Below are 23,014 nucleotides of genomic sequence, written 5' to 3' on the forward strand. Positions count from 1 at the left end.
GGGAATTTAGATAATCCAGGGGCCTGGCCAGGCACTTGCCACAGTTGAAATTTTGTCAACCATATCTAAAGGCTATGTTTTGTCTACAGCAGGAATTAGAAGTGGCAGTTTTATTGCAAATCTAAGCTCCTGCTGGCATCTCACTGAAAAGTGACCTCATTTGAGACTGAAGGGGAATCTGTCAGGGACAAACACACTGATCCTGTAATACTGGTTTAGATTAAAGTTTATCTTCTGATTAGTGAACCATACTAAAGCGGTTTATGTGCAGATGGATCTTCAGCTGGCAGTGTCTCACAGACTAAATCACTTTTCAGTTAGATGGTACTTGCTAAGAGAAAGCTCAGAAATGTCAGTTTTAATTAACGTATTCATCAAATGAAATTCATAGTTCACACAATACAGCAGCAGGAAGTGCTGGTCACATCTCAGGATGTAGGCTGACTCAGGAGTGCAGATTTCTTTATGTTAAATGTTTCAAGGAACATACAGCAAGTTAAGAGCTACAGTTAACAAGAACTGAATTCTCCCTTGTGCGATATTTGAAATCTGCATAATTTATCAATGTACTGGCCAAAGGTTTATAAGCAGGCACAAAATGTGAAACCTGTAACATTTTATTTAAAAAAACCAACAAGCTTCAGAATAGATCCAAATGTAGTAACTTCTCCAAAAAAAAATATCAAAAGGTACAGTGTAAAGCCATCTCTCTCATTAAATACAAACTAGCTTTTCATGATGCATTGCATCAATGTTTTGCATCTTTGTTGCATCCTGGTACACAGGAAATGTATGCACTGAAACAGGATGACTAACACCACATTACCTAAATTCTAATAGAGGGACTTTTTTCAACAAAATTTCTACTGGTAATTTAAAAAACCTTAACACCCATGAAGTTTAATTAAATTTTTGCTAGGTAGGTTTTCAAAGTTAAAAATAAAGGGTTAAGTACTGAACAGTGTCAAGGATGCATTTTGACTTTAAAACTGCTATATGAAAGAAAGTCCTTCCACTGTCAAATGCTCTCAATGTTAAACTCTTGGGTAAACAAGCTGTTTACTCGGAATTTCAGAAAAAGTGCAAAGAAACCAGTTTTAAAAAAATTGAATCCATAGTCTAAGCAAGAGAGTATTAAAACTACTTTGCACCATAGGCATCTGTGGATGCAGCAAGCCAACAATTCCTTTTATCTGGCTATATCTAAGTCCCATTGCTATGAAACAGTTGAAAATCCAGTAGCTCGTGGAATTGAAGATAATTTTACCTGTACAATTTTGAACAGGTGCTTTGTTTCCATTAAGGGTGTGAATGCACAATGAGGATGCTCCAATTTGGCAGTCATCCTACAGATAATTATGCACATGCATAACTTTTACACGTGCTAGCAGTCTCATTGAAGCCAGTGGGATTACACTTGTACATAAAGTTAAGCATGTGCCTACTTGTCTGCAAAATGTGGGCTTCTTATCCCAGCAATTCTTCCCCAGCTTCAATGTCAGTCAAGATATTTGACTTTACTTCAGATCAGGCTCATCCTTGATTTCTCTTTGGTATATACAAACAGGTGTCATTTGATAGTTTATCTGTGTGGCTGCTTTTTAAAAGACTGAGGAAACCCTTTAGGGGCAAGGTATAGGACATTAAAATCCAGAGTCTGGGAGGGTTAGGAAACTTAGCACATTACCCTTTCTTATATGAAAGTCAGTATTTACCCTTATAAAAGGGACACCAAACACAAACATATTGCATTACATTTGTGAAAACCTAAAAAAGGAATAGAAGGGTAGAGTTTAAACAAAATGCAAGAGAAAGTTCCATTTACTGAGGCGGCAGATACAACATGAACAGCTGCGGTACAAGCTTCTCCCATACTGCCCAACCCTGACTTGGGGGGACCACTTTTAAGGATGAGTAGTATAGTCTTCATGCCTGTTAAGTACCTGGCCTGACAGTAAAACTACTTTTTCAAATGAGGATGCAAAAAATTTAGTCTCCAAGGAAGAAAAAAACCCGCGAGTGTCAGAAGCACAAAGAATTACAACCAAACCCCTATGAAAGAAAAAGAGGCGGCTACATCTTGAACAGAAATACTCTCAAACTCAGGCTTTATGCCAGACTGCAATCTGGAGGGAAGCTTTCTGGCAGAGTCTCTGCTCCTCTGAAAAGAGGTTTGTAATGGAAATATTGACACGATCTTCACTATAGCAGGGGTTGAGGAGCAGATACTGAATGTCACTAACAAAAATAATTAACTTTTGCCTGCCGTTTGTACTTGGGCTGTGAAGGAAACTGCAATAAATCTCCTGCCTTAATCACCAGCTGGGGTTACACAAAATCTGTTTAGATCAGAACACACCACCACTTACCAAGCAGATCAGTTGCCCTATTTTTGCCTGGGTCATTGTGTCTTTTTACTATTAAAAGTAAAATCAATAAGTATATTTAGTTGTGTCAGCATCCTAACAAAAAGTCTGGAGAACTTCAGTGACGTATGCTATACTCTTCTGCCCACTTTCATCCCAGTTTCTCAGATCGGTGGAGTCTTTAATATATGTGTCCTTTCGACAGCCTCTAGCCCACTGTTACGAAACGGCTTCCTTTGTTCTGAGACAGGGCTGTTCTTTGTTCCTTGAGGATCCCAAAGCGCTCATTCAAAGTCATTCCAGTCTGAAAAACAAAATCATTTCATAATAGAGCTTGCAAAGTATCAGACTGATCTGTTACAATAGCAAAGTTAGGACAATGAGTATCACCCCTGCCTAGTTCTGCTCAGATTTTTTTATCCATACTGAAACACGCATCTAAGGGTTGTATGTAAACAAACATTGAAGATAAGTTAATCTTGTTTTCCTTCTTTTGCGGTATTTATTTAAAAAAAGTACATGAGTAGAATACATCTTTACTATAGTTATATGAGATGCAAGAACATTAATGCAGTGTTCAGCTGCAACTGAAGTCAGGAAATGCAAAAATATAAATTAAGGTCAAAAAAGCTGAAAACAGAACTTTGACTCCACAGATCTGTTCTCCATACATATTAAATTACATCTGCCAACTTCAGTGACGAATACGGGTTTTTACTATTTTACATTCCTGTTGTTTCATAGTCCACACAGTTGGGAGAGCAAACTGGATTCTATTCTAGCTAACAATTCACTTATTCGACTTTGTTCACAAGAACACTTGCAATATTCATTGCATAGTGATGAATGTGAATAAAGAACCCAGCATAACCTCCTTATTTTAGGAAACAGGGAGTCAGTTACAAAAAGCACCTTTATTTATAAAGCAAGATTTGATCTGGAATCACTGAAAGTCACACAACACAGCAATGACATTTTTATGGGGTATTGTCACAATATGATTTTAGTTTCACCACCTGTAACATTGATGAGTTAACACCAGTCTGAAATTTTACTTTTGTATTTCCTGATATTCTGAATGTTATTCCTCAGCCCCCAATTTAGTTTTCCTTTTCACTTAAGACACAGCTGTTGCATAACTGTAGAGTGACGTAATTCAGTCTGGCAAGTTTGTTAGATACAAAAAGCCCAAATTCTGAAACCACAAAATTGCACAATTTTGTTTTCCCAAAATGTCAGATTTTGATGTTGGACTCTACTCAGGAGCCATGGCACTGCATATAAACAAAAAACAATGTAACTAAATCCCCAAGGAGATTTTCTTCAATTTTATACAGATGCAAAAAAGTTTTTGAAGAGTCATTGTTTTCAATCCTCATCTGAAGTTGAATTAGTCAGATTCAGCCATCTGCGTTGTGCAGAAGACATGAAAGAGAGAAGGAAAAAAAAAAAAATAGATGTTCCCTGCCGTACTCTCAATTTAGGAATATAGTGCCCTTCATCCGGGAACATCACAGTGCTACACAACTATTAAGTTTTAAATCCTCTGTGAAGTAGATAGGCATAACAGATTTTTTAATAGTAGGACCAGAGAGGTTAGGTACTTGTCCAGAGTTACACAGCAAACTAATGCCAAAACTGGAAGCAGAATCAATAAGCCTAACTACTCGTCCCCTACTTTAGCCCTAGACAACTCGATTAACAAGGAGCCCCAAACCTCTTTTAGTTACATGTTGAATCACTCCAAGTAAGTGTTAGGAAACAGCTTTTACCTGTTTTCCAACACTGTTGATATCAAATTGCAACGTAACTCCTTTGGGAATCTTCTTCTCTTCTGGTTGCTCCTTCTTCATTAGAAATGGAGGCATAGGAATACGAGTTAACCGTGGCTTCTGGGAACTGAAAGAAGACTATTTTTAAAATGGCACATTGAATAAAGGTTGATGTAACAATAATCAGGTGTTACTGTCTACAAAGATGTACTACGAAAAGACAAGAGACCACACTTCCAAGTAAACTGCTAATACTGCAACGGAAGGAAGAATTATTAGAATATGGTTGAAACACTGACTGGATAGTTGGGAATGTTTGATTTCAAGGAGGCAGAGTATAACCATTCATCACTTCACTGAAAACAATATCTATCCGCAGATTAAATGGGCTAAAAAGTAGGTAGGGGAGGGGAAGAGAGCCAGTATTTTAAAATTAAATTTTAAATATTTGCATATTTATTTTAAACCTCTAGCACTATTGATATATAGTGATTCTTTACTGTCAATTTTACAAGCTTTAGCTACAAAGAGCAAGGCTGGTGCAATTCCCTTTTGAGGATAGGTACCACTGATCAAAGGTTTGCTCAGAGTTCTGAAGTTGAACACTAAGAATCTTAATATACAGCTATCCTGTCCAATTTACAAAAAGGAACACAAGAATGTCTGTCTGATTTAAACTCAATTCTACTGTTATTTCTACAAACTAGGGAGGATCCAAGTACCAATTCCTGGACATTCAGTCATTCAAGACTTGGTGAGGGGAGGGGAATTCAATTCAAGCCCACACCAAGCTCCTGAGAAACCTCAAAGTGCACCCCAACAATTACACATTATCTGAACAAAGATTGAGAAACAGAAAGGGCCTGATCTTGCAAAGTCTCCACAGACAGAACTCCCATTCATGCCACTGGGAGCTGTAAGTATAGAGAGCTTGCTACACCGGTCCCAGAACCAGTAACTGGAATTATGAAGGAAGAAGATTGTTTGGCATGTTCTACTCACACTGGGGATGGGATTGCTCCAGGGTTGTCAATAGATACAGTCAGAATGCCTCCATTTGTGGTAGAAGTTCGCCATCTAGTTTGAAAGCACAGGAATCACGTATGCAGGCTGAAATTCCAGCGTACCATTTGGGCTTTACATGAAATGCACATTCCTGACTAGCCACTATTTTAAAAGTCTGTCAGAACTCTAGTTTTCAGAGTATAGGGTGGTATACCAAGACTACATACAACCAGGCACAAGCTACACATCTATATGGACCACTAGCATAGACTGAGCACAGGCCTTTGAAGCCACTAAATTGTCTAACTATTCAGAGCATCTCTAGATGACATCAGGTGAAGAGTGCCAACACATAATCCATCCTAGCATTTCAATAATTGCTAGAGCAATGATGGGAGTTTCTGAAAATATTCAGTGCAGATAAGACCAGATAGGTCCATCAAATCCAATAATGAGTCTGAAATTCTGTGACATATGCTGCTCTCATATGAGCTGTTTATTCTTCCTACTATAGCTTGCTGCAATCCCTTTTGCTTATCCATGAAGAGCCTGGGAAGTGGAGTTTCCCTCTTTCCTCATAGACATGCCGATCTTATCTTATCCTTTTCACATGTAAGCCTGGAAAATGGCCTGTCTCACTGATTTTAAACTGTTTTACAGGCTCTGGATTTATAAATTAGGTACAGTAGCTGCTACATCGACAGGAGGGGAGAAACTACTGTCCTATATAGAGCCTAAGTTAAAGTTTTAAAATGACAGAGCCTTGGGCGCAGAGCTTACTTAGTAGCTCTGAAATTGGCAACAGATCCCTCATTCCTGGAAGCATCTTGTGCAAGTGATCCTTCCAGTTAAACTAAGAGCTGCTGTAAAAGCAGGAAGGCAGGCGGGAAGGAGGGAGAAAGGGATGAACACTGTTTCCCACCAAACACATAGTACATCATCCAAATTCATGTCACTACTCAACTCAGAAGCCCACAAAAGAAGGTTCCAGTCACCACAACAGGAGCAAGTTAGAGTGCTCTGGATACAACAGGACTAAAGCAAAGCAGTTTAAATGGATAATGCCTTAACTGTAGCTCTTCAGCTGAAATATGACACTTACTGGCGAGTTCTCTTTGCTGCCTGATTATCCAGAAGTTCTTCTACTGGCTGTACTTGTGCCTGCACCTGAAAACACAGAAAGATGGGTACAGGATTTGAATACTGTTACGCTTCCTGATCTTGCAGTGTGAGGTTTTAAAACATGAACAAGAATCTATGAACACATCCATAAGATGTATACCAAAAACAGATCTACAACTTTAGTGCTGTTCAACTGCAGATGGTCACCTAAGGCCCCAGAAACTCATGTTCCCTTGGAGCATAGGCAATTTTTATAAAGGGATTAAAATGAAGAAATTTGCCAAAAATGTAACCCAATAGGCAAGACAGAGAGGAGAGAGATTCCATCCAGAGTCATAAGGACCAGACAGGGTGGAAGCTTACCCACACACATGGCTGGAATAGAGGAGAGAGATTCACAAACTGGGATGTGGTGAAAAGAAACTTACTATAAGAGATTCTGTATCTAATGCCACTGAATCCCCCTACCAATTTGCAGTTTTATCACATTCTGATTGTGTTTTTTAATCTCCCCTCCTGTAGTCTGAAAAATCCTCACTAAAGCAAGTGATTCCACATGGATTGACCCCTGTATCTGTGCAGAACCCCACTGAAGTAAGTGGCGCTCGTGTCTACCCATGCAGTGTCAGTTACAGTTAGGGCTCAAACATATAAAGGAAAAAAATTAAAAACCACTTTTCTCTTTACATTCTTAGTTATTTGACTGTTACTTATGAGGCGGATTGCTCTAGATGTATATGGTTTAACCATAAATCTGTATAACCACTTATGGTTTAAGGATAAACAAATCATGCAATTCTGAAGCTTACTGCTTTCCATCCTTCAACTAAAGGCAAACTTTAAAAGCCCATACGTAGCTTTAAACAATTTACCTTCAAGAAGAAGCTGCAAGGGCTTACCACTATCCTGAAATACACACCCCAATTCCATAAACCTCAGAATGATTCAACTGTTTTTGGGGTACAAAAAGACTCACATTGCTCTACAAGAAATCTTTAACTCAAGATAGGCCCAGGTTTTTCCTGGAATGGTAAGTATATGGTTCCAAGGCCACTTGAAGTGTTGTCTTTTCAGAGATCAAAGACGACACATCAAGTGATTTTATTCAGAGTTGATCTAGATAGTCTGATCCATCAAATGGGGAGCTGACGAAGAAAATAACATTCATTTTAGAGTCTAGTGCACAGTATTTCTTTTATTTAAGAAAATGTTTATTGTACCTTCAGACCCCTCCTGAAGAGGAAAGTTGCTTGACGCATGTCTTTCTGCTGGTTTAGTTTATTTCCAATTCTGGCAAAAGTGGATGGTATATTACTCCTGTAACATTTTACAAAATAAGAACAATATCATTATCAAAAACTTATATGGACAGCCAATTTTTAGAGAAAAATAGAACAAGACTGTGGATAATGGAGTCAAGAAGCAAACATCTCATATTCCCCAATGCATCACTAAGACAAGTCAGATGGTAGCTACATTTAGAAACTGAGCCTTTTAACTTTGTTTGTCCCAACTAAATATTTAAATAGGGTAGAGTGGGTTTATTAAATCTACGTTTTTCTTTTAAAAGACACATGGAGTTGTCACGGCTACAGGGGAAACTACACCTTAGACCACTTTTTAGTCTCTCAGGTGCACCCTATAGGTGATAGGCCTGGCTTCCTGCACCTCATTTTGGGTGGAACCACTCAGTCCAACTACACTCAGACTAGGTCATGGAGGCCCCCCAGGAGGTCCAAAGTGAGTGGACTCTCTGAGGGGGGCTCAGAGAGAGAGAGAGGGGTGTGCTGAAGGCTCAGATGTGTGGTTCCAGGAGGAGGCGGTGCCTAGGGCTTAACCCCCAAGAATGTGACCCCCAAGGAGGGCTATCACACCAAAGGAGGTTCCTCCCAGGGACCATACGGAGCCAAGAGAGCATGGGTCCTGTGAGTCTGTGACAACATGGTAGCAAGGATGGTTGGCGAATGCATCCCGTAGACTATTAGCAGGTAGACAGTGAGCTCGCTGCTTTGGTCACCGCATCAAAATAAGGGGGAGTTATCACTCCCATGTGGAGATGGGCAGGGACCAACCCTGGGTCCCACTCTGCTCCACATGGGAGAGGTAACGCACCCTGGTTTTGATGCTGTGACCAAAGTAAGGAGCTGGCTGTCTACCCTCATGGTTTGGGATTTCCTTTGATCCTAGGCTCAGCTATAGAACAAGTAAGAGATTCTGCCTGGAGCCAGACAGGGGAGTATTCCCCAAAAACTGATTTTCATGATCTCCTCCAGGATTCTTATCTGTGTCATTGTTTTGTTTCCTGTTTCTGCTTTAACAACCCTCTGATTTAAATCCTGGAAGTAAGGCAGGTTGATATCAACAGATAATCTGAAGGGCACATGATATTTATTGATTTACTTTCCTACGCAAGAGCCTACAAATGATTTTCTAGTTCTTGTATCTATGCTTGCTTGGCTACCTTGCTTGTTTTGGCTCCAATACAAAGCAACGCACCATATACAGTACTCTGCAAATATTAATCCTTCCAAAAACTGCTAATTAGGTAGGCAAAACGGAGATTCGGTGCAAAGGGGTTAAGTGGCTTGCCAAAATCCGCACAAGTCTGTCTAAACTGGTATCGAATCGAGAATTCCTAGCTCTCAGGTCTTGTGTGTCTCTGCAATGTGTCCTGTTTAAATGGTGTTCATCAAGAGATTAGTGTACTGTAGAGGAGCGGATTCACCCCTGCGGCGCCTCCTGCTGGTCTCTCAGGGAATTAGCTCGATCTAGCTCCAGAGCGCCCTCTGCAGGCCGGTGATCCACCTGTCCTCTGGCCCCCATGTCCCGCCCTGGACCCCAGTGCCCTTTTACCTGGGGTGCTGCCCCCTAGCAGTAACCCTTCACTCTTAGGGTCTCCCCCTCCCAGGGGAACCCCCACTTTGCCTCAGTCTTGGCTACTGCCCAGTCTCCATCTAGCCCTCATTCACTGGGGCAGACTGCAGTATCAGCCACTCATCACAGGCAAAGGGGTTCGGACCTGCTGCCTCTGCCTACCCGTGGGCTGCCCCCTGCAACCCAGTACCTAATAGGCCTTACCAGGCCTGCAGCCTGGGGCTTTCCTAGGCTGGAGCTCCCCGGCTCCCTTTGCCTTTCCCCAGCCCTGCTCCACTCTAGGCACTTAGTTAAGCTTCCTGCAGCCAGGCTCTTCTCTCTCTGAACAGAGAGAGACTGCTGAGCTCCTGGCTCCCAGCCTTTATATACAGGCCAGCTGTGGCCTGATTGGTGGCCCAGCTGCAGCCCCTTCCCCAATCAGCCCAGCTTTTAGAGCTGCAGCCCTCTGCAGGGCTGCTTTTAACCCCTGCAGCCCTCTTTCAGGGCTGGTTTCAAGATCTTCAGGGCAGGAGCGGGTGTCCACCCCGCTACAAGTACCAATATAAGTCAATCTTTTAATTCAGCTGTGCCCTCTATAGAGAAAACTGCCTATTTTTAAGTGAGACATCAATGATAATAAAATTGCTAAAGTTGTTTAACCAAGTTTTTATGGTCTAATTGCCAAAACCATTTTGGAAGACAGTAGCAGATTTTTTGTTTTTTTAATGATGGAAATCTGGAGACCTCCAAGAACATCTACTAAATTATGTACTCCTGAACAAAATGGGGTGATATGGAAAGGGGGAGGAGGGAGAAATCAACTGATGAACAAAGGTTAGGTTGATTTCCTTAGGTGAAACCAGCCCAACACTCTAATGAAGCGTGTGCTACTGCCAATATTTGGATAGAAATAGAAAGCAGTCAGAGAAATATTCTACCCTAAAACAAAAATTTAGCCTTATGCATCTCATGACTGCACAGTCCACATATTTAGCATTTCCACTTGAACAGGACAATAGAAGTGCCTGGTTTATTTTGGCCGAAACCAGAGGATCCCTGTCCACATACAAGAGTTGGATGGACAAACCCCCAAGTCATTTGGCTCACGATAGAGCGAGACTATACAACATACATTTGACGCTGCAAGTTACTTACTCTCCGGCAGCCTTTACATTAGAATGCTCTAGTCTTAATAGAAAGTCTACAATTTTAAACATAGTATTCAAAAGGTGAAAAATTAAGTGTTCCAGGTATCCCTAAACCTCTGACTGCCAGGAGCTGGGACTGGACAACGAGGGATGAATCACTCAGTTGCCCTGTTCTGTTCATTCCCTCTAAAGCCTCTGGCACTGTCCACTGTCAGAAGACAGGGTACTGGGCTAGACAGACCATTACTCTGACCCAGTATGGCCATTCTTAATTTCTTAAGTGATCCAGACAATTAATGGGATTCACACCAGCAGCTATGGGGCAAGGTTTAATATTTAATGTGCATAATATTGCCTTGTGTGGTAAACTGTTTTTAAAATGGAAGCATCTGCAGTTTAACACAGTACATTGGAATAATTTCGGAGCAAACAAAGTACACTATAGTTTTCATGAAACTGAAAACGGTAGTAGATCCTGTAAAGTGTCTTACAATGAGAGCAAAGTTACTTAAATAAGAATTGTCACTTTTAAAGTTACCTGAATTTAAGATGAACATGTATTAACCATTTTTATAGATTTGGAACACTCGAGCTACATATTTTATTGTGTTAAATGGAGGTAAGTAGCAGGTGTAAGTGAAGAAAGCTGCTTCCTAACAGTTCCAGGAAACAACTGATCCCATCATCAGGGCACACAAATCAGAGTATTGCATGAGGGCTACTAACTGTACAAGATTTTAATCCTACTACTGCTGCCAGTCTTAGCTCTCTTGGTCCCAAGTCAGCACTGACAGAAACAGAACTCATCACTATCGAAGGGATGAGCTGGAAAAGGCATCTCAAAACAGCAGTTAGAAATCTCACCTCCTGTTTAATGGGACCGGCCTCCTGAGAGCTGGCATTTGTTTTCTCTGCAATTCAAATGGCCTCTGAAGGGTCATTTTCCTTTTCAAAACTGGATAGTTTCGCTGTGTGTTCTTTAAAAATAAAAAGGAATTAAATATCCAAGTAATGGTGCCCTTTCACAACTCATTCAAAGTTAATGATATCAATCTAAATCAGTGGTTTTCAAACTTTTTTCTGACGACCCAGTTGAAGAAAATTGTTGATGCCAGCGACCCAACGGACCTGGGAATGAGGGGTTTGGAGTGTGGGAGGGGGCTCAGGGCTGGGGCAGACGGTTGGGGTGCAGGGGTGAGGGCTGCAGGGTGGGGCTGGGAATGCAGGATTCAGGGTGTGGGAGGGGTCTCTGGGCAGGGGGTTGAGGTGCAGGAGGGGGTCAGGGCTCTGGGCTGGGGGTGCAGGCTCTGGGGTTGGGGTGCATGAAGGGGCTCCAGGTTTTGGGGGGGCTGGGGCAGGGGATTGGGATGCGGGGTTACCTCCGTTGGCTCCGGTCAGCAGCACAGCTGGGGTGCAGAGGTAGGCTTCCCGCCTGTCCTGGCACCGTGGACCGCACTGCACCCCAGAAGCGGCCAGCAGCGGGTCCGGCTCCTAGGTGGAGGCGCGCAAGCGGCTCCGCGCAGCTCTTGCCCGCAGGCACCGCCCCCCCAGCTCCCATTGGCCAGGAGTGTAGAGCCGGTGCTTGGGGCGGGGGCAGCACACGGAGGCCCATGGCCCCCCGCCTACAAGCCAGACCTGGTGCTGGCTGCTTCCAGGGCGCAGCACGGTGTCAGAACAGGTAGGGACTACTAGTTTTTACTGGACGGCCGCCAGGGTCCCTGGGTGCTGAGCAAGGTGACCCAGTGCCTCGCATTCCACGACCCAAACTTTGAAAATCACCGATCTAAATGTCTCATGGATTACTTCACTTAAGTTGATGGACAGATTTATACCATCAAGAGATTTACCTCTTTGTTATCAAGATTATTTATTCCCTTCCTCCAAGCCTCCCCCCCGGCCAAAAAAGTAGTCATTATAATCTAAATTTTACCATCTGTCCAAGACCTTGTTACAAGTTGCAATTTGGAGAATATACTTAAGCATAACTTGTATACCTCTGAAAATATACACTACAAGCAGTTCTAGGATCCTTAAAGAGTCACCATGGTTTCAGCAAGCGTTGTTAGAAGATGTCAAATCAATTCAACCATATTTTCCTTACTGTTGATTCTCCATGTATAAAACACTTCCCTTCCTCTTATAATTAGCTTGCTGCTCCTCCTGCCTGAATCCTTATGAACATAACCATCCACTGTGATGTCAAGAATCACTTCCATGATTTTGATGAATTCCATATTCTAGCATACTTGCCACATGAGACGAGCACACCGCCTGGCCTAAGTCAACTCAAAATTAGAACCTTGCTGTTAAGTTTTTTAAAAAAATCTACTACATTTGTTTAAGACTGGACTTATATCTGTTCTGGACTTGTGCCAGACTATTTCTGTTAAACCAAGCAATCAGTAACAGATTTAGAGTCTGCTAACTCATGGACTACCAGAACTAGGTACAAGTTCTACATGCCATTGTAGAGAGAATCTCAAGTTTCATATGGCAGTGTTTTTCTATTCTTAACTTTTGCACATCACAAATAAGCAGAGGTTAACAGTCACATTCTGATTACTTTTGTTACTCCCCCACCTGTACTTGTTCTAGGATTTAAATCACTTCAGATAGGATTATTCAAAAATGCCTTCACTTCATATGGTACGAAGCATTACATTCTGGCTTTAAGTGTTTGCGAATATCGCTCTAAACTCAAGTCAGATTTGGAGTAGGGTGAGGGAAAAGCTAGATAGTATTCAGAGTTAGGCTATTTTAATGTAATGTTACGGGCTAGAAACATTGTTGTAACAGTATAAAGGCATTCCGGACTAGTAAATCTTTCAAAGAACTGGTCTTGGACAAGTTATCATGACAAGATTTGCAATACTTATTTTAACGCAGATGTGTTTTACCAGATACTTGTGTTAACATTATACTATAAATACATTTAGATATTTTAAAAACTAGTCATTCTGAATCTTTTATAGTCTGCTTGTCACACTAATTATTCACTTCTTACTTTAGGAATAACTCTCCCATTGCCAAGCACGGACAGTTATACAAGGTACAAAAAATTGTATTCCTACCTTCTCGCTAAGTGGTTGTCTGTTCAGAGGACTAATCCCTCCACGTGAACCTAGTACTTTCCTCGCTGCCAAGCCAGTTATAACTCCATAGGGCCGCTTCTTCCCTGTTACCCTCCTCCTGCGTCCCAAACGGTTCTTACCGAAACCTACAGTGGAAAAAAGAAGCACTACTAAACTGTTTCAGAAGGAGATACCATAGCCTATAGCCTTGGGCACATGATATTCAGTGACGGCTAGCTGCACAGTTACAATGTAAGCTGTGAAACAGATGTTTTCAAAGCATGGGGCATGCTGCCCTAAGGGGCTGCAACAAGGTTATCGGGAGGCATGAGGACCTGATAGGGCCATGCTGAACAGCCAGGGTCAGCAGGGGACTCTGCCCAGCAGAGGAAGTGGGTGGGGTTCTATGAAGATTGTCTCGCCAGGATCAGGCTCCCTGCCCATCTTGCTCCCCCACAGCTGCAGCCACAAAGTGCAGTCACTCTCCTCTTCTGGAAAGGCAGACACAGACTCTGAGTGGGGGGCTGCAGGCTGCACCCTGGGAGTACTGCTCTTTCCCTGCCAGACAGAGCCCCCTGCTGGCCCCAGCCCTTCAGCACAGCCTCAGGGCACAGAGCCCCATCCGCGTCCCCTGACTGATAGAGCCTGTGCAGGGGAAGCAGACAGAGCCATGCTGAAGGGCCGGAGGCTGTAGGGTATTTAGTCTGGTGGAGGGATGGGCAGTACTCATGGGCTGCAGCCTTCTGTTCCCCTCCTGACACCAGCCCTTCAGGCAGGGAGCCAGGTCCTGGCAGCCGAGGCTACCTGACCACTGTAGAGAGTGGAAGGCTTCCTCAATTGCCACATGGTGAGTACTCCCCACCCCCTATGGTACCATTACGTAAAAAGAGGGAGACATGAATCTCTGAAGGGGACACAACAAGAGTTGGGGAACCTCTGTCTTAAAGCAAAAGTTATTGGCCTCATGTTGCAGATGCTGATGCTGCTACATCACATAAGTCAGTTCAAGGTTGGCCTTAAACCAAGAAGATAACTATATCAGACCATAGCCGAACAGCACAAAATGGCATATTTTATTTCAACTCTCTGATCATACAGCAAGCAACAAGAGTCTGGAAAGTCCCAGCTTATAAAACAGGAATTATACTCAGATGTGGTCTACACTGTCAACATCTACCATCCTGGAGGGCCCAGCTGCAACAGTGGGCTCCACAGGCAGGATTCTAACCATTTGGTTTTGTGCTATAAGTGAGACAATTTAATCATATTCCTAAATAGCATTAGACCCTGTAAAGACCAAGACTAATAGGATTTGAGAACACAAGTTGGTCTCCCTTCTACAGTAATAAACAAACCATGTTTTTGCTCTGTTTTGAAGGGGAACACACACCCTGTTATAAACATGTTCAAGGACAGATTTTTCAGTGTATAATGGACTGGACAGTAGAAACCAGAGGTAGAGCACTTCATTCTAGGTCAGCAGCGCTGAAAGTAGTTACATCTGACCAGGGCATGGAGGATTGTCTCAAAGTGACTTCCTTCCTATTGGAAGTGGTATGGAAAGCAAAAAAAGGGTGAAGATTTTTTAGACTGTTTTCCACTAACTTCTTCTTACCACCCCACACTCCCAATCTCCAACTCCTCTCTCCTTGATGTCCTGCTGAAGAAGCTTGACAGCACATTAAATGACCTCCAGAAGCTCATTTCTCAGCTGCTCCCGTATAGCAAAGGATCTGCTGCAGCATCATGCACCGGGTTCTAGGTATTCCATAATTCCACAGTTCCAGTTTACTGCGGAATCCACCCCTTGCTTCAGAACCAAATATTTCATTTAAGGTTTCCAGTCCTCATGGTTGTGAAGATCACTTTGAAAAAGTGAAATGAGTATAATCAATGCAGCAGCTCTTCTTAGTCTGCCAGCTTGAAATCGCAGCTCTGGGATGTATGGACTGTCCTATTCATCTCAAAACTTGCATTTCACAATCATTTTCAATGTGAGCACTTATTCTATTGTTGATTATTGCATCTGATGCAGCATTGGGGATGAATTTTGCCTGATGTATTAAGTACATCACCTGATATGAAATTTTGTCAAGTGCCAATATTTACTATGAGGTTTTTATTCACTATATTTGCCCCCCACACCTATCTCTAATTCAAGATACTTAAACACATTTGTAAAGTACACAGTGAACACTCCTTACACATTTGATCCAGGCTACCCTAGTAAAAAGAACAACCTCTGAGGCCTGGAACAGACATGTGGGGGAACACATCCATACTAACTTTTACAGATATGTAAAATACCTTGAATTAGGGATAAAAAAGGTATAATGAAGGCTCATAGAAGCTGGAGCACAGCATAGCAAAAAAGGAATTAGATTCGAGTTAAGAAGGAATTCACATGAAGAAAAATCTTTAGTCAATAGGCTCCTATTTTGGTTTCAAAGGACCTAGGCCATGAGAAATACCCAAGAATCAGATGTGACAAATGAGAATAATGTCTAATTTTTTTTGTATAGATTGTGTGATTTGATTTCACTGTTCAATTTTGTATTGCTGCTGTCTGAATGCATAGAGTTAAAGCAAAGGAGACTGTAAAAGGGTTGTTAAAGAACCAAGCAAGAAAAGTAAAACAATGAGACAAATAAGAGCCTAACATCAAAGGGTAAACTAAACCCTTATAGAAACTGAAAGATAGACAGACAGTTCAGTGACTGGCCAGAGTGTGTCAGTGGAAAAAGCCAACAGGCTGGGAAGACTCATTCAGAGACAGAAAGAGTATAATGTAAGCAGGAAGCATGTTTCTCCCAATTCAGAAATGGGAATAAGTCTGAGTTCTGGATAGAGAGGTTAAGTTTAAGGAAATGTGTGCAGGACTCTTGTTTCGTATTGCAGCCCTGTGCACTTTGTACCTTTGGGTGAAAGAATAAATGCATTGTTTTGAAGACGTTGTTTGTGAGACACTTTGATCAGCTGCTGTCCCACGCTCCCAAATTTGGACCCACTGAAGTAGTCTTGGTTGGTATCCAACGGACTGTAACCCAGATCCTAATCTAAGAGTGGGAGAATTGCACAATTCCACCCCGGGAGAGATAGGCTCAAGGCCTGACATCTGTGGGGGTGCACTCAGACCCCAAGACGGGACAGTGGTACTGTTGGTTCAGTTTAACAGTGTCAATAAAGATGAATTAAAAACAATTATTGCTCTATCAAGGCAGAGATATGATATTTAATATTCTGGGAATAAAGACCCCCCCACACGCCCCCCAAAACAAGATCAGTGAATTGCAACAGTGCAGCAATGCCTGAACAATGAGTAGCTGTTGATATGCTTTGGAGAAGAACTGTTCAGAGCCTGAAAAAGCATCCATGTGAAATGAGTAGGGCTCATTTCCCACTAGAGGCGAGCCTGTCTAGTTGTGCAGGAAAGAACAGTTAGAGCTCTTTTGAGAGAGAGAGAGACAGAGAGAGAGACAGACAGACAGACAGAGAGAGAGACTTCAAATCTGAAAAAGTTTTGTGACACGTTTGCTGTTTTTAAGCCAGCTCTAACAATAGTGAATACAAGCCAAAGAGAGCAGTTCCCTAAGAGACTAAGGGACTGTCAATTGTATTTAAAAGTCCAATCTGCATTAATAAAGGTCATTTAAGATACTTGTAATATTTTCATATTTTCAGTTCTAATTTTCCATTTGAAAATGAAAATTAGAACTGAAAATATTACAAGTATCTTAAATGACATTAATGCAGATTGGACTTTTTCATTTTGGCATGGCTTGGACAGTGAAAGGAGGCTAGTATATTTATGATCAATTTCCAGTCAAAGATACTTATTCCTTCTCATGCCCTTTATTCTGCTGTGTTTGTAACCCAAACATTAGAGGTGCATTTTTAAAGATTTCCAAACAAATTTATTTTAAACTGATCAATTTTAGGAGTTAGGTTTGGTTTTCATACAAAGCCGATGTTTTGGGACTAAAACACATAACCCTTACTCTCACACTATACATACCTGAGTAACAAATCAAACACTCTGATGCATATAAACTTTAATCCAACACTTGTTTCCCATTTTTGTATTAGCAATTGTCTCCTTTTGTTTCTTACTAAAATTCCACTAAGAGACAGCTGCAAGCTTAAGTTAAATTACTTGCTACAAAATGAAAAAATGCATAAGTGGAATTTTTAAATGCTTCATAATTCACTTTACTGCATCATAAGCTTATTTCATCAGAATTAGACAGTTGAATTTTGTATAGCTTTCATTAAGCACAATGCTAAGAAGGTACAAATAGTTACCTTTCAAAGCACCAGTGTCACAGCCACATGTCTAGTTAGCCACCTAGAATCTGGGTAGTGCCTCAAGAGCATCTGAATACAGTCTACTGGAAATATTCATCATTACCAATGAAATCTTTAATAGAATTAGATAGCAATGTTGACTTAAATTTTTTAATTGTACACCTTACCTCCTCTTCACTGCCCTCTTCCCCTACACCTCTAGTGCACTGTAACACTGTGGGCCTGGAAAGTGAGACATGGCAAGATCTTTGTTCACAAAGGAGGTATCTGGAGCAGCTTCTCACTCAAGCACTCTGCTCCATCCTTTTGTGCATTCTGGAGAGTAAAGAACTCAGATTTCACTAAGTCTTACTTTGCAGGCTTGCTGCATAGAGGCAGTGTCAAAGACTCGAGTAGGGTACTGAAATGCAAGATATGTAGATAGCAGTTGCCTTTGTGAAAGGCCTGATAGGTAGATACAACTTAATGAATGTAACAGTTTGGTTATGGTTTACAGAAAGTTTTAGGGACTGGCAAGGACTCCGGGTTTCTCCACCTACAAACCCCGACCATTGTGATATCCCGCTCTCCCACTCCTCAGAAGAGGGCTATAGGGATGTAGTTCACAATATACTGTCAATACAACTTCCAGGAGAAAGCTGAACAAAGAGCAAGACTCCCCGACTCATGGAAGGAGTGTGATACAGCCACAGCTCCTGTTGTCCATGGAAATCCAAACACTGAGCCCACATAGAAGCACTAGGACACAGAAAACTTATTTAAGAGGATCACAAACTAGAGCTGAATTATAAATTTAAACTCCACACATGACAGCATTTGGAACAGACTGAGTGAACTATTAAGTCAACCCATACTTTTTCATAAAGTACAAAAAGTGGTGCTACATGGCTTTACTTAGTAGGTGACATTTCACCACACAGTAATTATGAGAACTGTGTTGTATTTTTATAAAGCACATACCTGTCTGCTGTTGGATTCCCCACCTGGTCCCCCTCATCCTGAACTGTAGAGTTCCATTCTGTTGAAGCCTTCTGTTCATTTGGGGGGAGTACTGCTTTCTCTCTTCTTTCTTATTCAATTTAATTATATCATCTGCAAAAATAAAGGTTTTATGATACACTTTAGACTTAAGTATTTTAAGTAGCGATAAAATCTTAGTTGCTTTGAATTAAGCCCTATAGCCCTTACTCAGGCAAACTCCCAGAGTCAGTCTTTTAGGAATAATTCTCAATGGGAGAGTAAAGATGGAGCCAGGGCTATTTATTTGGCCCTTCAGATTTATTGGTGGGGATGTCACTTGCAACTCACCATCCTTTCAAGTATTTCTCTTGCATTAGGTTCTCTAAGACCAATAATGAAAATTAAGTTATCCAGTAAAGAGTCAGCAGTTAGTAGTGCCCAGTGAGTGGCACCAGTTTTTCTGTACTGTACAATTATTTTACATTGGTAAGTTAGTATTACAGTCAAGTGGGACTGCTGTATTCAGCATAGATATAAGAAATCTACACTTTTTCCTTTTTTTTTTTTTTTTTTTTTTTTAGGGCAACAATTTTCAAAAAGCCTTACTCTGGGCTTTACAGCATTACTCTCATGCTACTGTCTGAATAATTTCAATTAAACTGTCTCCTAAAACAACAGCCTCATAATAAGTTTTGTGGAATGCATTTTTATATATATAATATATAAGTGGCTATTTGCGGCAGCTATTAAAGTAACCCAAGTTCTGTAGATAATTTTAATAGCTGGAAATAGGTCAAGGATAACATTTTTGGGTTAACTGTATGGAGGAACCAGAAGAATCTGCTTCTCAAAAAAAATCTGTTTCAAATGAAGTGTCTTAGAACACTGCATAATCAATCATACAAAGTCAGAAAATACCAAACAATGTTCTAGAAATATTACTTCTATAATACTGCCTGGTCTATATATTTTATGCTACATATGTTACAATATTTAATACTGAACATATTTAATCAGAAAAAAGACACGGTACTATGACATTCAGCCAAGTTAGCAGTGGAATTTTAAGCTTCCAAACATTTTAGTCCATTTTAAACACATTTTAAAGCAGATGACCCATCTCCCACATCACTTTAGAAAATTTAAGGTTAAAAAAAATATAACATATTAGACTGCAGACCAACTGATAACTCAAGAATACCTTTGAAAACACAGAGACTAAGCGGATGAAATAATATATTTTATTTCACCAACCGAAATTGATCCAAGACACAAGCTTCTGAGCTCCACAGAGCTCTTTATCAGAAATCATTAACTCAGGCTTTGTCTATACTTACAAGGCTGCAGTGGCACAGCTGCACCACACTAGCGGTTAGTGAAGGTGCTGCCTATGCCAATTGGAGAGCTTTGCCAATTTGTGGTACTCCACCTCCCAGAGAGGCAATAGCTATGACAACAGAAGAAGCCTTGTCTACACCAGGGTTAGGTCAGTATAACTATGTCACTCCACACCCTGAGGGACGTAGTTATACCGACATAAGAGACATTTGTCAACAACTTTTCTGACACCATGACAAATGTGGGATTTCATATAATCCATGATCCTGCCAACCCTACAACAGATTACATGCCTTTAGCTGAGGGACAATAGGAATGGATGATTCTGTTTTCATGTAAATTACCCCAGTAACAAACTAAACATGAGATTATAGAAAATATAAGGAGAATAATTTCCAAACAAGGTATCACATTAGTAGTTCTCTGTAAGGTATTGCTACTGACACACCTATAGTAAATCATTACTAGATAAAAAATGGACACAAAGAGAAAACATTAAAGTGAGACTAGAATGAAACAAAATAGGCAACCAAAATAAGTATCTTGCCTAGCCAATCAAACTGAATCTGTGTATCATAATACACTATATACAAAAAACCAACCCTCCATCCTCCCACATTCCTACCTTTAAGGGAGCCCTGAGCCAGTGTTTTACAAGTTTTGTCCAAATGAAGGACTGGGTTAGTCACTTGGCAAACCCCACTTGATGTGCAATAAAAGTGGGCAAGCTGTAGCCACCCTCATATTTTAAGGTGACCTGCAAAGAAGTTTTTTGCATCTTCATATTCATAAAGGCAACATGAAGTCCCCCTCCCCCCCAAAGAAAATCTCTTTTACATAAAAAAAAGTCAGATCTTGTTCTCCCCAGAATTTTGGGAAACTTGATAGTAGGATAACTAACAGGATTAAGTATCAGAGGGGTAGCCGTGTTAGTCTGGATCTGTAAAAAGCAACAAAGAGTCCTGTGGCACCTTTAAGGCTAACAGATGTATTGGAGCATAAGCTTTCGTGGGTGAATACCCACTTCGTCGGATTAAGACATCACAGATTCAAAGTAAAACTGAATTGAGAAGAGATATGAATTTTTAGGCAGAGTGTTTAAACTCAGCTGTTTTGGTTAACCCCCAGTTAACTCCAAAGTCTCCTTAAGAAAAGAAAAAAGCCCACTTGGCTAAAGCCTGAATACACCGACCACTTCAATGGTGAGTCCACCTGTATTTCTGAGGCTCTTTCTTGACCAATGGGTCAAGCTCCAAAACTAGGCAAGGCTGGCCATTGCTAAGGTAAGAGATCTAAACAGCAACTTTTCTTCTTAGGGGGAAAAAATACCAGGCCTTTATATAACAACAACAAAAAGGGGCCCAAGCCTGACTCACTGTGCTGGGCCTAGTCCCCCTCCCTGACTATTTTCCTTTGCAGGGCATGCCGGACCAGGCTTCCTCCCTTGCGGGAAGGCTGGCCCCCCGCCCCCTTGAGGCAATGGGCCTGAGTGGGACCCCAGTCACTGTGCAATGGGTCCTACCGGAAGCCAGCTGAGCTGCAGCGCGTGCCAGGCCCCCGGGCCTGCGCCACCGGCTCCCCACCCCCACAGGGAGGGGCAGCCCGGGGGTGGTCTCAGGAGCCGCCCCCTTCCATGCAGTCGAAAGGGACTCGGGAGACAAGGCCCAACCCGCGTTGGGCCCGCTCACCAAGCTCGCCAGGCCCAGGGCGCCTCCCCGCCCCCGGCAGTGGTCGGGTCCGCGCCCCCTCCCCCGCCCTCGCCGCACGGCCCGCGAGACCCACACGTGGTTAGGGCCGAACGACCCGCCCCGGCCCGCGCCCCAAAAGCAGTGGGGCGGCGTACTCGGGAGGGGCCGTCGCGGCCCGGCCCGCCCCTCTCCTCACCCAGCGACATGTCGATCTTCTCCAGGCTCTCGCTGCTGCCGCTCCGGGCAGCCGCCGCGGAGAAGCCCAAAGGGGTCGCCCCGACACGGAACCCGTTCATGGCCGAACTGAGAGCCGCCGCCTCCCCTCCCTGACTGAGACAACGGCCGCCCACTCTGCGCACGCGCGGTCACATCCTCACCGGCCGACCCAGCAGCCTGTGTTGTGGCTGGCTGGCGCTCGCGCGATTAGACGAGCATAGGCGCGTGCGCATTCAATAATTCGCTGAGAGGGATCTGCGCATGCGTAAAAGAGGGGTCAATGATGAGGTCTAGCTTTCTCCGGGAAAAACCTGTAATCTCAGCCTCAGCATGCCCCCTACAGGTCAGGAGGAGAATGTCCAGCACAAAGCAGGTTAGTGACTTCCCAAGGCGTCCATGTGCAAACACCCTCGTGTACGACTAAAGACCCCGTGCAAATGCCCCAGTCAGTGAATGATTAAATGACGCCAATCCATGCACACGCCATTGCATGCAACTAAAGATCTCCTTGCTTCAGTACAACTACTCCCACATGTGATTAAACTGCCCAAATACCATGTGCCCTTGCCCCAGTCTGCCCCCAACTAAATAGTCCTGTGCAAATATCCTTGTGTGGCCAATTAAGTACCCTATCATACAGCTGAATAACCCAGTGCACTACTATATATACCTACCTCTATGAGCATGCAATTTGGTCTCCAGGTCCTGTGGAACCCCCCTTAGGCTGGGGGGGATCCTTTAGCAGTGGGCGGGCTTTGCTTTGCCCGCCCACTTCCTGGATCCCAATAGGTCTATGAGCATGCAAATATTATATATCCCCATTGCTCTCTATCAAGGTTTATTAATCTTGCTAAACTAATGAAGCATTAATTAAATATTAATGATCATCATGAAAATAGGCATTTATCTAGTGGTTAGGTTACAGGACTCTCGGACTCAAGGTATGTGGATTCTATTCCATGCTCCAGCTTCAACTTCCAGCCATTGGATCACATTATACCTTTCCCTGCTAGATTGATGAGCCCATTTTTAAATATTTGTTCCCCATGTATATAGTTATAGATTGTAATCAAGTCACCACTTAACCTTCTCTTTGTTAAGCTAAATAGATTGAGCTTTTCCAGTCTATCACTATATGGCATGTTTTCTAACCCTTTACTCGTTCTCTTG

At 42.3% G+C, this 23,014-nt stretch overlaps 1 protein-coding gene across 1 annotated transcript; it reads right to left on the reverse strand.

Moving 5' to 3' along the window:
• Nucleotides 1-597: 597 nt before the first annotated feature.
• Nucleotides 598-21,995, reverse strand: FYTTD1 (forty-two-three domain containing 1). The gene is made up of 9 exons (XM_065410723.1): nt 21,825-21,995; nt 18,603-18,734; nt 13,338-13,483; nt 11,131-11,243; nt 7,486-7,582; nt 6,246-6,310; nt 5,141-5,215; nt 4,139-4,265; nt 598-2,670 (listed from the first exon to the last, which is right to left on the reverse strand). The coding sequence occupies exons 1-9, from the start codon at nt 21,922-21,924 to the stop codon at nt 2,575-2,577; spliced, it is 951 nt and encodes a 316-aa protein (XP_065266795.1). The 5' UTR covers nt 21,925-21,995; the 3' UTR covers nt 598-2,574.
• Between the last annotated feature and the right edge of the window lie 1,019 nt (nt 21,996-23,014).

This window comes from Emys orbicularis, chromosome 9, assembly GCF_028017835.1.
Source record: "Emys orbicularis isolate rEmyOrb1 chromosome 9, rEmyOrb1.hap1, whole genome shotgun sequence".
Classification (NCBI taxonomy): domain Eukaryota; kingdom Metazoa; phylum Chordata; order Testudines; family Emydidae; genus Emys; species Emys orbicularis.

Excerpts from the sequence above, each read along its gene's own strand:
- FYTTD1 (XM_065410723.1), bottom strand. The coding sequence starts at position 21,924 with ATGAACGGGTTCCGTGTCGGGGCGACCCCTTTGGGCTTCTCCGCGGCG. Across the intron at positions 7,583-11,130 it reads CCGGTCCCATTAAACAGGAG|GAGTAATATACCATCCACTT; the intron begins GTGAGATTTCTA and ends AAAATGTTACAG. Across the intron at positions 2,671-4,138 it reads TCAACAGTGTTGGAAAACAG|ACTGGAATGACTTTGAATGA; the intron begins GTAAAAGCTGTT and ends TTTGTTTTTCAG.